The following is a 15,694-nucleotide window of genomic DNA, read 5'->3' as shown; positions in this document are numbered from 1 at the left end:
AGGGTTGAAAAGACAGCAAATGGTGGATGAGAGGAATGTTATGATTTAACGGGACGAACATTTTTGTGCGAATGTCATTCATTTACTACACCCAAAAAAAAACGATTAATGGATTAATAATTAAAATTGTTCCAAAACAAAAAGACACAAAAAAAAAAATCAGGAGATTTCACGTTTTTCAGAAGCTAAAAACTGCATTTCTGGCAAATCGTCAGAAGAGAAAAAATGATGTATCACTATTCTGACAATCAAGGCTTGAATCCACTAAACATGGGGTTATCAATGGTTCAAAAACATTGGTGTGATGCCCCTTAAAACAAAAAGGGATTCAAAAGCATAAACCACCTCACTAATAAAACCCCAAAATACCGCAAAATGCAACATTTAATCATTGTGACTGTGACTAAATGAACGTGTGGATCATTTCTATGGTTCAAGTTATACAGTTAAATACTCCATTTGTCATTTAGGTCCTTTTTACATCCCTGTAACCGGAATATTTGGGGGTTTGGGCTGCCTGGCTGAACATACACAATTTGTCTGCAGCAGTGGGCCACTTTCCAAAAGAATGCGGTTTTAACCCGAGTAATGTGCTAACATTCCCCATTTACTCTCCGAATTGACTCATCAGCTACAAAGCGCAGCCACATTAATCAGAACGGGATTTCTTATTTCTGTTTGATGGGTAGAAGAGCTGCGCAGCAAAGCGGGTCTGGCCCACATTAAAAAGGGACGTTGAACAATAACCAGCTTATTTATCTGCACGGGGACCACGTCCGTATTAAACTAGGGCCAAACTCAGGGACGCGCTGTGCGCAGTTTGCGCACCTTTTCACCAGACGAGTGCAAACGCAGCAAATGGGACAACGACACATCTAAGAAAGTGGCGGAATAACAACGGGGAACTATTTAAAGCTCCGGCGTTTTTCACGTCCAGAACGTCTCCAAAAGCGCTGCGACCAACGCGCCCATTGTTGTTGTTGTTGTTGTTGTTGTTGTTTTCGTAACATTTCACCCCAAAAAAACAAAAAAGTTTCCCCCTTTGCAGACATCGCGTGAAGCTCGGATCCGACACAAAGTGGCACAAAAGGACCAGCGGCGCTGCGTCCATTTACCTGCATGGTGAGGACTCCCAGCTCCTGCGAGGACAGACGCCTCATCTGATCGGACAAAACCTGCGCTTCCTCCAGGATGGAAAACTCCGCGTCGGCGGCGCAATATCCGCAGGAAAGCGCCGAGCAGATCAGAGCGACGCTCCAGGAAAAGGCGCCTAATCCCCCGTGGAAGCGACGGCGTTCGCCCCGGGAAGCGGCGCGCGCGCTCGGGTCGTCCCCGCCGCGCCTCGCCATGACGGCCGCGAGGGAGAGAGAGAGAGAGAGAGGGGGAGAGAGAGCTGGTGGCGGAAGGGGGAGGGAAAAAAAAAACTTCAAGGGAAAACTACTTTTTAAAACTTTGCGTCGTGGAGGTCGCGTGTCCTTTCTCTCTCCGTGTAACGTCTCCAGAAGCCCCGGCGACGGCGACCATCGCGGCTCCCTGAACTCCCCCAAGAGAAGAAAGTAGATCCATGCACGAAAAAACACACGCGTTTCCTTTTTTCTTTTCTTTTTAAAGTCGATGTCGGTGTTCCGTCTTCGGTCGGTCCCTGCAACTCCTGGAAGTCTGGCAAAGTGAGCGTGCGTGCGTGTGTGTGTGAGAGAGAGCCGGAGGTTTTGCCACAATGGGGGTGAAAGTGGGAGGGGAGGAAACACGGGAGTCGGAGCGGCGCATGGATCCGCGGGTCGGTGGACCGGAGCTTCGCGGCAAAGACGTCCCGCGTCGACGTCCCAAACTATTTCCTGACCACACAACGATGTGTGAGCGCTAAAAAAAAGGAAAATAATTGATTAAATGTTGGTTCTCTACAACTTTTAATCAATTATTTTCCTTTTTTGGAAAAGAGACCATGGAAAAAAAAAACAAGATGGTGCCCTTGAGGTTAAACGTCATGCATAGACATCTTTCACGTCGTTTCACGTCGCAGCAAACACGTTAACGGATAACACACACAAACCGGTCACATCTGATGCAGATTATTGGAAAATAAAGTTCAACCTTTGGAACAATATGAGTGAAAGCAACAGTTATATCCACCAGGAACCAGCAGAGACTCCGCTCCCGTAAGATCCACTTCTGGTTTTATTGCAGCTTCAGTTCCCCTCTGGCTGATCAGCTTGGGAGAAGAGCACGAGCTCGAGTAGTTGGACAATTTCCATTTTAATTTCTGACTGCAGAAGATATTTATAAAGTTGATTAGGTAGTAAAAAGGCAAAAGATGTGAGGCAATAAAGTTGAACAGCACCCATCAGTCAGCTGTCCTCTTTTGGGGTTTGGGGAACCAATTCAAGATTAAATGTCTTTATTTACCGTCACTCACACAAAGGTTTACAGAGGAAGTTTGCTTTGATGCCTGAGGCTGTAACATCAGACTTTCTGCATCTCCTACTGTGATTGTTCCACTAAAATATTATCACTTAAATGGAGACATATTTTTCATATATGGTGTGTAACATCTCATTGTTATATAAGTTGCTTTAAAGCTGAATATTACAGTGGAATGAGTCATTTTACTTAATGGACTCAACAAAAACGTGTAGACAGTGTTTACAACTTTGATGTTGATATCATGGCTAACATTGGTCTTTTTTTAGCAAGATGAACTACTATTACTCTCTTTAGTTCATTATTCCAATTGTCATCAGACGGTTCAATTCACACGGGTGTGAAATCCAAGTGTGATCGATGCAGTGAACTAACGCTTTATAAAACCAGGGATCAGCAGCGGGAAAAGAGTTCCTGCCTCCAGACTCCGCGGGGCTCCTGAATAGGTCGTCTGTCTGCGTCTTTGGCTCCAGCCGCCATCAGATGTTTGCATGGCAGTCAGACTCTTTTAGACACTTACAAACACAAGGGGATTAGCTGACTGGTTGGATGTTGTGAGTGTGCACCAGGCACATTTCCCAAGAAAACCCTTGTTTTCTTGTGCAGTTAGTTTATTAGCAAGCCAATCTCTATTCATAAGCACACAAATAGTGAATGTTTTTGACAGGGATTCATTTCCTGAATTGGTTGCAATATTTGTACAGGAGAAAATGTATAAAGATCCTTGTGCAAACAGAGACTGCATGAATTAACATAATGTGAAGCGGATAAAAATAAATGAAAGGGAAATCCAGATGGCACAACTTGTTCCAAAGATATGGTCAATTTCTCCCCGCGGCCACAGAGCCAGCGCTGACCTCATCAAAGCTCTGGTGTCGAGTTTGGAGGATTTTTAAAAATCAGCTGAACTCTCTGTGCTTCACACCTTGTATTTGTGCACGTTGTACCCACAGGCTCCATGCAGGAAGGGTCTCTGAGCTTGTGGATGTGTTAGTGCTGGAGCAGGTGTTTGGCAAAAGGAGTCAGAGAAAGACTCACCATGTGTACCTTCTCTATTCTCGACTCAACAACTTCTAAATATACAGTCTTATTAGTAATGTTATTCATGGACCTCACAAAGATCACTTAAAAGCGTATGTTTGCATTCCTAAAAGAACTGACAGGTACGAGGAAACGCGTCCAAATCAATTTGTTCTGACACATTTTGCTTCAAATGTTTTTCACTTGGATCTCGTCCAGTCTGCAGCTCAGCCAGAGCAAAATATCTGTCTGTAAAAGGACCAATCCCTCTCTGTGGACAGAACGCTGCTGGTTGATTCAGAGCTAAATATTTCCAAACACAAGAAAGCAGGTATGGGTCTTCATTAACAGAGAGAGAAGGTTTTGTTTTGCAGTATTACTCCATTTGCATTATTTTAATTACAGCACAGAGCCACCTGGTTTGGGACGATAAAGGGGAGAAATTGAAGCTGATTAGTTTGGGATCCACAATTTGAGAATATATAGCAATGGATTTTTGGGTGGGACGCAGGGTGGTCCTGTTCAAAGCGGGACAAGAAGACTGGGGTTTCACATCTGGCTTCAAAGGCAGCGCGGCCTGAAAGAGACGTTCTTTATACACAAGAACAGGACATTGTTGGCAAAGTCAAGATTGAATTTGAAGCCAGATTCAGTCAGGTAAAACAGCTTCTAATACAAGAGTATTGTTCGTATAGGGGAGGTGTAACGTGAGTGAGAAGGAGTCAATGCTACAGAGGTTTTTTTTGTGCTGTAGAAATAAAGCCAAAATCCAAATGCACGACAATTCCCCCACTACCGTGATCAGTCAACACAGAGCATGACAGAGATCTTCAAGTTGAGGATTATCGTCATTAATCCCTTCTTGGTGTTTATTCAGAGACAAAGAAAAGTAGTTAATTGATGCACCAGTGTTAATACTGCATTTCTCACCCTGTCAAGGGCTCCAAATAGCAATTACGTCCGACATCCTAAAAGTGTAGACGAGAGATCCTGACTGACAAACGCGATCTTACTCTGTTGATGACCACGGCGCCTCGGTTACGACACACCGTGGATAAAAACAGAAATCATCACAGACAGCATCCGACCTTCAGCTTTAGTTTTTGGGCATCCATCCATCCATCTGCAGACAGGAAACGCTCCGGGGACAAACTATCCCGCCAGAACTCCCCAGTTCTTCGAAATGCATGACAGAACCCTGTGATCACACGGCCATGAAAGGAGGACGGAGAACAAAACAGACAGAGATTGATTGTGGAGGCAAAGAGGTCACATTGTTTTTGTGGTCAAGGAGTCAGAGACACAGCTGTACATTGTTTGTGACCTTTGGAGTATTATAACCATTACCTGTATGATGATGATACATCATTAAGGATCCAACATTTAGGCCTTCTTACATACTAACATGTTTTCTTGTGAGGGTTATTAGCATCAGAATCAGCATTATTTAAATGGATTTAAAGGGATTTTACACTAGTCTAGATTTTACACATCTATTTACTCCCACAAGATAGAAATATACACAAAGCTAAAAACAAGAAAACAAAGACATTTACAACAAACATTTAAGAGTTGCCACACTGGCAAAACACAGTCTGCACCACCACTGAAAAGGGAAAGAAAAAAACTGGGTGAAGGATCTGATTACAAGTGGTATTCAGATCCACTGGCGCTATGAGGTGATGGCGTAATTAGAGGGAACAACGTTCAAAACATCAATACAGAAAAACTAAACCAATCATTTCACACAGGCAATCTGAGGCATTTACCCTATTGGGCTTTCAGAAGTACACATCAGCACGCACATCAGCCCCGCACATCAGCACGCACATCAGCACGCCCATCAGCACGCACATCAGCACGCACATCAGCACGCACATCGGTACGGTCGCTACTGGAAGCGGGGAGAGCAACAGAAGAATCAGAAATGGAACAATAAGAAAGTACTAGTAAGTCTACATGCAAGACTCTGCTGCCACCAATTCATTTGCTGCATGTGTAGTGTGTTGGAGCAGGGGGTGGGGTCTTTAAAGCAAGCACCAGTTACCATGGCAACATGAGTCTTTGAAGTTTTCAGCCCCCCCAGCCCCTCTACAGCTGGATTTGAGAATCAGAACCAGATCTGCTCTGCTCCCCCGTCAGTTTTCATTCCAGCCTCCACCCCTCCTCCTTCCTTCCCTTAGCTACATCAAAAATGTCTCTTTGAAGACTTAAGCCGATTCCAAGTCAGACCCAGTGCTATTTCCAGCTCTGTGTGCAGTGCTGTGTTTGTCACCCGTGGGTGGAGCGACAGAAAAAGAATAAATCAGTGGGCATGCGTATGAGCGACGTGGGTTGACAACAAGAGGTTTGTTGCAAAACAAATGACAAGCTGCATGCTGGTCGGGATCAATGACGAGAAAGGCGGCTTCATGTGTCCAAATATGTGTGCGTTTGTTGCCTGCGTGTGCAAACTCAGACCTTATAAAAAGAGAAATCAAAAGAGAGAGGAAGGTAAAGAGGAGATGAAAGGACCCGCGGGGGGAGGCGTGGGAGGGGGGGGGAGATGGTCGAAACATGCAATGTTGTGTCATTGTGGTTTCACACAGGCAAAGATAACATCTGAATCAGAGTCCTGCGATTGATTTATGGACAGAATACCAGAGTGACCACACACAGCTCAGATCGGTGACTTACAGTTCTGTTGTCCATCCTCCCCATTGATTTGCTGCACACGGTCCTTGTATGTCAATCTGAAGCTTGCAGTAACAAAGGTTGTATTCAGCAGAACAGCAAACAGCCGGTCCAGCTCCCTCCAGACGTGATAGAAGGTCAGCCAACACGTCAACCAAGAAAAACTCAACTAAAGCTCACGAGGGGCCGACTGCAGCTCCTCATCCTTACTGTACAGACACTGTGACTTGATGTGATCTTCTCGTCTGACTGCAAGAAAGAAACCGGATAAGCATTTCCCCAAATGTCAAACTAACACGGGACAGCACAGCTGCAGTCTCTTTGAATACTGCAAGGAAATCCATTGACACCTTTATCGCCAGGAAATGTGAGAGCAATCATAATCACACACCTGATCTCAACAGTGATTGTGCACAGAGGAGTTGAAAGAGACCTTGAGCCTAATGTGCACAACCCACTCGCCGCCTCTAATCCAAGTCTTATCCTCAAAGGCAGTTTTGTTGAGACTGCAGAATGGCAGCGGACACGGCGCAAGAGGGAAAACTACAAGACAGAGCCTTTCTCCGAACACACGACTGTATGGCTGTCTCACACAAAGCAAAACGTCCCCCAAAAGAGTCTTCAATTTATTTGCTAAAAGGGAGACTGCTGCTGTCACAGAATTACTGCGGAATTCCACCCCAAACAAGAGATGTCATCCCATGCGATCCTTTCTATGTGGTGATGAAAACAAAGGCTGTTGCTGGAGTCCAGCGATAGTGTTTCTCCATCATCACTGACTCCCTCTCGTCTCCTAAGTTTACTGATTGGTTCACAAATTAAAGTCTCACAAGAGGATCGTGAGGCCGCATTCAGTTTTCACGTGGATATTCCCTTTAATGGCGCTGATGGATTCCTCCACTGTGACAAGACGTATTATACTGTGAAGTATCCTGTTTAGGCTGTCGACAACGCAATTAAGTCATTCTTTCATCACTGTGAAAGTCCACATGCATGTGTAGTCCCACTGGGAGGTCTCACCCCACATCATTTATAGACGAGCAGATCTAAGATCTTAATTTAAACAAAATAGCTTAAAACGAGAAATAATTAGTTTATTTAGTGTAATGCAAAAAAAAGAAAAAAATGCATAATACAGATTAAGAAGGCAAAAAAAGAGTTTTTCTATTATGTTTAGTTGATAAGTGACTTAAAAATGAATAATTATTATTTTGAAAGCGCTCTTTAAGCAAATAAGCAGAAAGTACTTTACAAGGTAGTTTAAGCAGCGAGTTAAATAAGTAATTTGTCCTCTGCAGATAATTTAGTTTCATTTTGTTTTGTCTGTGGAAAATCTTTTGTAAGTGGGGCGTATCCCTAAAAGCCTTAAGTATGGGATTATTGACATTTCAGCGTGACCCAGGATCCAGGGGCCTGACCGACCTCCCCCCTGCCGCCTCAGGCCAGGAGGGGCCCCAGCGTGGGGAGAGAGAGGGAGAGAGATCTTAGACTTTAAGGCTGAGTGGAACCAGGCTCAGGGGTTTTGTTGGAAAGGAGTTGAAGTGGAGAGGGGGGAGTGAATAAAGAGCAGCAGGCTTTGCCCTCGCAGCCAAACCAACGACACATACAGATGGAACGCATTAGACGGGCATTCCAGCACACAAAAGGTGGATGGATTATCAGGTAGTGTGTTTGTGGGGAGTGCTAAGAGGGGGTGGAGTAAAGAGGAGGAAGAGGAAGGAGTGCGAGGTAAGAGATTGGGTGGAGAGGAGTGAACACGGGGAGGAAGAAAAGAAAAAAAGGGGAAAGGATTTGATTGGGCGTATTTTAATGCTAATTGGATTTAGTTTAGGTGCACACAAGGACAATGCAGTCATCATGGCATCAATAAAAAGATCAAGTTTAGGACTCGAATCATCCCCGAGATCATTGACAGACACCACACGGGGCAGCAGGTGTGTGAGGGAAGGCCTCAATTTATGACGCACAATTTTTACTGCTAAGAATATATATTATTATTACTATTTTTCTACTACACGTGCATAATTCAGAAGACTGCCGAACTGCAAAGCAAAATCCTCTCAATTAAAAGGAAAGTAAAAATATTCATATTATTGCATTGCAGTCCCTCTTTTAACTTAAACCGTATGGAGAATTATACATACACATCCTTCTTTGTATACATGCTCCATTAATAGGTGTGGTACTTGCAGTTGGCTAGTTATGTCCTAAATACCACAACTATTAATACATTACCTCTCTCACTGCCTCTCACGCACACATGCACACACACACGCCTCACCTCACCATATCTATCGCTTCACAACTAACAGAAGTTTGTGTGTTCCCCGAATCTGGAGTATGGCATTTAACACACACACACACACACACACACACACACACAATTTAACATGCCGCATTTTAGTTATTGAAATCGAAAGAGGTTCCACAACAGTTTGATTTGTTTGTATGTGGGGTGAAGGGTGTGGGGGTGAAGCGGTTTTACAGTGAAATTACAAAACGCCACTCTACCATTGAAAAAGAGTTTGAGGAACGCACATGCTGGGTTCCTCGCTGAGAATCAGGTGAAACCAATCATGTGTTCATCGGTCCTTAAGTGGCCATCGCCTCGCTGACCCTTCATTCTCATTCCTGAGTCTCCTCAACGGAAACGGTTTCTATTTACCAACATTCTGTTGAAAATAGACAACGACAATGACATCGTTTGCCTCCCACGATAACAGAATTTTCTTTTACACCGGCCAGATGAGGGGTCAGTGATCCAAGTCCAGTGAGGATGAATCCATCTTTCACTCCATTCTGTTCCTCCCGTCTTTCCAGCTCTGCGGCATTCGAGTGTCGGAGCGACGTTGGAAAGAACCGTTAATGTTGAAAGTGGTTGAATTTCTTCACACCTGGACAATGAGTTTTAGCTGTCAAACACACAGCTGGCACCTGCCTTCATGATGTCACTGGCAGGAAGTCAGTACTTTTATAACAAGATAGATCTAAAACTAACAAAGTTCTCTTTAAATTTACCTTTACAGTACTTTGAGTTTTGTGCCAATGTAGCATCTAACTAGAGATGGTGAGTACAGTAAAAGCTGCCGTCACAGTTTCTCTTCTGCAAAGCATTGAGCAAGTTTGTTTGAAAAGCTCCATCTTCGGTGTCAAAAGTCAATATTTCTCTTTCATTTTCAAGTTGCTTTTAAAATCGCATAAATCATTAGATAAAAATGTGTGTCTGTAGAAAACCAATTTGCATGAACCGGGTAGATGACTTTCATTGTCCAAGTGAGCCGTCCCGGCGTGTGTCGAGCCTCCCGGGGGAACTTAAACAAGGCGGTAACAGTTCACTTGAAAGTGTTCAAAGGCTTCCCTCGGCTTCCTCTCTTCAAGGTCAGCGTGCAGCAGCACGGACAGCGGAGGTCAAGCGCCTGTCAGCCCCTCAATAGAAACAGCTCGTGTTCCTCAACAATCAGCCGCTTGTTGGAGGTCTCCAGTGCCGCCAAGGCATAGCGCGAGGACGGTGAAACTGTATCCCGCTCGCTGCCTCCCCCCTGCGTCAGCACGCATCTGCATCCCTTCCCCCTCAGTCATCATTTTGTCAAAGTGGAAGCCTGCAGGCATCATCCAGTCTCTGAATTGTTACTAGTTCCTTATTACTCTGAGAGACTTTTAGAACTTTTTATACGTTTGATCCACAACAACGATAAAAAATGCAATGAATATATTCGTAACTTCTGAGTTTAAAAAACATATAGTGGAATACGATAGTTTCTACTGCCCTAAGGTGTAGCTGCAAAAATAACACCACTACAAAAGGAAACAGTGTGCAACATGATATATTAGTAAAACATCAAATAATATCTCATAATAAAATATATTTACTCACAGGGACCATTATTCTGCAAAAAAAATAACTTGACTTTAAAGCTACTACAAAAGACTCTCAATTTGTTTTTATTTTGGTGCTCCGTGAGGACAAATGCTTTAGTTTTTCAGGGCAACGGTCGAATCCCGATCTAGCTGGCTAATGTTTGATAAACCTGCAGGATTTCACACGTAATCGACCTGCTGGCCGCCGATGACGAGTATCATCAACAATGGCAAAGGTCGGCAATAACAAAATAATTGTCTAGCTGATCTTGTTTGGATATTATTTAGATATCAATGTCACATAGGGTCATATATTGGCCTACATTGTCAAAAGTTACTTATTTAAGTGTACTTTGCTGATTAATTACGGATGAATACATATTTTCCTCCCTTCAACTAGGTGTATATTGCCTCTCAGAGAGTTTCCCGCCACCTAGTGACACAAGTGCACATTCTCTCATAGTATTTACCCCGACGAAAACACCATTTTTCTTGAATTAGGTGAAACACCCCTTTTGACTTGGACTGCACCTCGAGCCAGTGAACACTTCCCTTCCTTCTCCCGCAGTGAGCCCAGATGAAGCCTCCCTCCCACTCGCTGATTACACGTTTTGTCCAGAGAGACCTCACACTGTTACGCGATCCCTCCGCTTTCTGCTGTACTATTAAACCAGGCGAGATCCCTGTCATTCAACCCGCGCCACCTGCAGTCACCGTCTTCCACCCTTTATTCGCCCGTCCCTCTCGCTCTCTCTTGAGGCCTGAAATGCCACTCCTTAACTCTCAGGGCCCATTACGGCCCTTTTCCCCCCGGGATCCCAAGAGGCTCCTTTAAAAGAGAGCGCCCCCCGGGGGGGCTCTACTAACTTGGGAGTGGCCGTCCTCAGTTACACGGTTTGGTGGCAGGATTTCAGCGTGGGGACGGGTCACACATATACGAGTACATCATTCTGAGTAAGAGACCGGTCTGTTTGTGACGTTCAGAAGTAGGGAAACATGGCGGTACGTACTTGTGTCATTCTGAGGTGCTTTGCTATATATACATATATACAGTTACTTTTTACTCAACCATGGACCAACAGCTAGGCCTTCAACAGGTGCTTACATTTTTTAGATTAAGATTTGATTTAATTTTATGAAATGTAATGCATTTCTAAAGACTAAACTAGTGGTTCTCCATCGTTTTGACTCCATTTCTCTAAATCATTTTCACTTCACACGTTGTTTTTCTTTCTTTCATGCATCATCCCACAAATGATATCATTTTTGTGATTAATATTTCAAGGACGTAACCTTTAGTATGGGAACTCTTGGATTTAGTACATGTTGCTGATAATAGGTCTTTAATTTCACTTTTTTACTTTTTCATACGGTTACATATTTGCAATTTAATAATGAGGACGAGACAAAAACATTAAAGCAACAGTTTGGGGACCATATCTTTACAATAATGGAGATATTTCATGTAATGTATAATACAAGAAACAATACATTTACAACAGCTGGATTCATCCAGAATGATGTTAATTTCTAAATAACTCTAGTGTTTCCTGCTCTGCCTCAAAGTTCACAGCTTTCCAAGGAGCTCCAGTTAGAGAGAGTTAAGAAAAGAACGTGAACACGGAGTTTAGATTATGACAGATGTGAGAAATTGGACACAAGTGCCTCTCTGAGGTCTACATAATGGAAAACCTACAATATTTAGATTCTGGACTGTTTTGGATACTGGGCGGTTTATTTTTGATGTTCATGTTCTTATAAAACCCCAATAAAGTCAAACTTGCTCTCAAACAGCTTCTGAGCTAGATCTCTAAAATCATTCAGTTTTCAACTAAATTTGAAAGCAATAATAAACCAATAAAGATTATGTTCAAGCTGACAAAAGCCAAGAAGTTTGGGAACCAGTGTTACAAACTGTTTCTTTTTAGGTTTTTGTTTGTGTGTAATTTGGGCAATCAAAAACTAAATTATTTTAATTGTAATTATAATAAGTGAACAATTAAAGTGTAGTTTGAGGTGATTTGAACACATACAACTTAATTATAAGAGGGCCCCCTGCACAAATATTTATGTTCAGCAATTATATTTTTTGGCATTTGAGTGCATACATCTGATTCACTTTAAGTACTTTGGCTCCTTCAATGTGTAAAATGAGTTTCAGCAGGAAATGACTCAAAACACACACACATGGAGATACACACACGTAAGACTTCTCTAGAGTCATTTTTCCATCTTTCGGCACTTTCAGCTGGACCAATATTATTTCCAGCTGTCATGTGGCTCAGACCTGGATTACTGGAGGTAAACATCCAAATGGTTCCACCACCTGGTCAACAACCACTACTGCAGTTTAAAGGCAAACGCGTTAAAGAAAATGCACAGAATTGGTAAATCAGTGCCACCTAGCGGGTTCATAGCATCATCACTACTGCGTTTACCAGGATAATGCTCATTGCGACACCCACGACACAAAGAAACCACCACAGATGAGAAACAATTGCCTACAAATGAACAATGTCATTGACTGCAAGGTAAACCAAACAACGTCATTTAATAGATGAGTTTGCCGTACAAAACATCTGTGCAAAAATGTTCAGACAAAATACATAATAAGCAATAAGACAAGGCCTTTCTTGGTCAAAAGGATAAGCGCGTGAACCCTCTTTAATCAGGCACACTGTTTTTGTTGTTTTGCAAAATACTAAAATATGGAGACTTGATTCAGATTCACAGTCTTGTGTACGAGTGGTTTTGCACTGCTATATTAGTACACATAAATGCTGACATGTTGAATGAAGGTCAAGTGTACAAACTGTCAAAGTAGCTTGATTCGCTTCAGAGGAACACAAAAGATAAAGAGACAAAACACAGCAATGAAATAAAAACTCAATTGGGAAAATTAACTTAACATGAGTCAAATAATCTCAGACTCGATTTGACAAGAGGAACAAACATGCTCTGGTGATCAGAGTTGGTTTGAATAAATTATCTCGGGGTAAACTGAGGCACAGTCTAATTTAATACTGTTTCATTCTGCAATAAATTGGAGCAGCTACTTTTGTTGTAGTAAAATTAGGTAGTAAATGTTTAATGGGATATTAACTAAATAATGAACAGAATTCAGTCTCGTCTATCTACATTCCACAAACGTCAACTCAAAAACGTTTACCATTAAAAGTTGCTCTCCAGGCAACAGGCCATACTACATGCGTGTTTGGTTGGTTAATGCAGCCGACTGAGAAAAAGTGCAACACGTACAGTCTGGGACGCTTTTACAACCATTCAAAGCCGATGATTGTCTCTTACACAGAAGGTACGGGAGAAATAAGATCACACAGTGATGTGTTGATGCGGCCGGTTCTGGGACTTATATTTTCTCATGACGAAAAGCGTCACATTCACTTTACTTTGCTTTTAATAAACTATTACACGCTAAACGACTGAGGCATCATCAGGACTGAGAACTGATGAGTCTCCAAAAATGTCATATCACAAAAGGATATTCAGCTAAATGCCTCAAAAAATATAAATGATTGCATGCTAGCAGAACGGTGAAAAACAAATTCAGCTGCACTTTGAGAGAAGTTTAATTTAATTGAAAGAAACCTACATAAATCTCTGTTTAGACGGTGATACAGTCTTAACCCTGCTCATGCAAATAACACGCATTAAGGTCACTCTGTTCAGGCGAGAGGAAATTATGAATGTAAGCACTTCAAATATACTCTTCGTAGCCTTTTTGTTCATGTGGCGGATCTTTGTATTGATCTACAATGAGCCTTAATTTGTTGTAACCCTCCTTGCTCTGAGGAGTAGCAGGAGGGTTTTTGAGCACAGGCGCTGCAAAACAGAAAAGGACAAAGACATAAAGACAAGCCCCGTGAATAAAATTCCTTCAAAATTCAAATCAAACTCTCAGATTAAAAAAAAAAAGTACAGTAAAAATGTTCTCATGTTGTAGCTTTACATCACTGACGGTACATTTATTCAAGCCCTCGTGTGGTGCGTGAAGTCTTTGTGCCCTGAGACGGGACCAGTTCAGCGGTGCAGGAGCTGTAGGAGTTCCTCAACTTTTGATTGATAGATGCCATGTCCTTTGTATGTTTATTGTCCAATCTGAAGCACTTCCTGGTTTCTCTCTGTTTACTGATGTTTGAAATAAAAGGCAAACAGGCCTGCGTCCACATTGCAATAGTGTCAGATAGTCTTACCGAGGTTGCACAAAATAACATTCAGGTGCTCTTGCCAACTAACCACCTGTTTTCTGTTGGAAGTTCAGATGCTTTGATGGGTGGCCATCACCTGTCTGCAATACGTGAAACCCAAAAGGCTGTCGGTATATTTGAGCAGGTCGATGTTGCTCTTCCCAGTGAAGGCTGCTCAACTGGTTCTCATCGCTGCTCCCACATCGGATCGCTGGGTTATCAATTGCTAAATGCTAAAAGTCCCACCGCAGCTGAAAGGAGCGTAAAAGTCCAGGTGTGAGTGTCAGCGTTTCCTTCAAATCCTGCATGAAACAGTCCAGTAACTGTTTGTTGACGCAGTAACTTCCTGCCCCACTGGGACGCAAACCACTTCCTAGGATGGGCTTCAATTTCAAAATCTATTCCTTAATAAAAAAGTTCTTGAATATATATCTTTGAATTCCACTCATTCTTTCAGGACGTATGTACCGTATTTACACAGAGGTTAAAATAATAACACAACGTTTTCAAACGATGGCGGTGGGTACACATGCTTCTAACAATAAGGCGTTACAAATCAGACAGCTGTGGCTATACTTGTGTAGCTGTGGCAGTGCTTCTTGCACAGTCAAAATGTGCATTCCGGCTGGTTTCTGTTGGGCCTCCGCGTGTCTAGAGCAGAAAACGTTAGACTGGCTCCCCATGTTAGACGCTAAACTTCTCAAATGTGGGTCCCGGGCAGAAAGAGTCTATCTACAGGCCTGCGGTGATGACCGACGAGTCGTTGTACATTAGCGCGTCAGAATCCGCGGCGAGCAGCGCCTTTTGCGATGCGTGGTCCAGTTGTCCCACTCCCTTCTGGCCAACCTGTCCGTACACCTGAACCGCTCCCCCGCTGCTCCCCGGCATGATGCAGTGGGAGAGCAGCGGCGTGTTGGCGTCGTGGTTGGAGCCCGTGGTGGAATGCACTCCGCTCACGTGACCCGTGCTGGTGGAGCCGCTGGCGCTGCTGGGCGAGCGGCTTTTGGGCGGCGGCAGGTGATGCTGCACCACCCTGGTTGGTTGGGCAGGTGGAAAGTGGGCGGGGAAGGCGGCGTACCCTGGCGGGATCGGGTACCCGTTGACGGGGATGAAGCGCTGGTGGGTTTGCGTCACGGCCATGGGCGTCCAGGCCTGAATAGGGCCCATCTGGCCCGGGGAGGCGATGGCCTGGGCCGGGTAGAGGTAACCTGCAGCCGCGGCGGCAGCAGCCGCGTAGCGGGGGTTGCTGAGGTTGCTCACGGGGCTGGCGCTCAGCGAGGTGGTCTGGGTGGTGGCGTTGCCTCCACCGCCCGAGGGAGTGCTGGAGCTGGCGTGGGAGGACAGCCCCTCCCAGGCTCGCAGCCGGAGGTGGATGTCCTTGAAGCGCGTTCGGCGCGTTGGTCCCTCCTGCCAGCACTCCGTCATCAGACCATAAAACCTGAGAGACATCAGAGGAAGGTGGTTGTCAGACAATTGTGAAAAAGTTCTCTACAAAAACCCTTTGAATGCTGACTGAATAA

At 43.9% G+C, this 15,694-nt stretch overlaps 2 protein-coding genes across 4 annotated transcripts in view; both read right to left on the bottom strand.

Annotated features, from left to right (window-relative positions):
• Positions 1 to 1,709, bottom strand: part of cachd1 (cache domain containing 1) — a 54,103-nt gene extending 52,394 nt beyond the window's left edge. Inside the window, exon 1 of one of the 2 annotated variants that reach the window (XM_040184354.2) lies at positions 1,116 to 1,709. In XM_040184354.2, the coding sequence (XP_040040288.2) occupies positions 1,116 to 1,349 (234 nt within the window). In that variant the 5' untranslated portion in view covers positions 1,350 to 1,709. The remainder of the gene's footprint in view (positions 1 to 1,115) is intronic. The other variant, XM_040184355.2, reaches the window with a different exon arrangement.
• A 10,792-nt stretch (positions 1,710 to 12,501) lies between these two features.
• The window catches only part of ror1 (receptor tyrosine kinase-like orphan receptor 1), a 97,567-nt gene continuing 94,374 nt past the window's right edge, over positions 12,502 to 15,694 (bottom strand). For both annotated transcript variants that reach the window (XM_040184731.2, XM_040184732.2), the window contains one exon: positions 12,502 to 15,612. In XM_040184731.2, coding sequence (XP_040040665.2) covers positions 14,907 to 15,612 — 706 coding nt within the window. In that variant the 3' untranslated portion in view covers positions 12,502 to 14,906. The remainder of the gene's footprint in view (positions 15,613 to 15,694) is intronic.

This window comes from Gasterosteus aculeatus, chromosome 8 (genome assembly GCF_964276395.1).
Source record: "Gasterosteus aculeatus chromosome 8, fGasAcu3.hap1.1, whole genome shotgun sequence".
In the NCBI taxonomy this organism is placed as follows: Eukaryota; Metazoa; Chordata; class Actinopteri; order Perciformes; family Gasterosteidae; genus Gasterosteus; species Gasterosteus aculeatus.
This window is presented reverse-complemented; position numbering and strand designations above follow the sequence as displayed.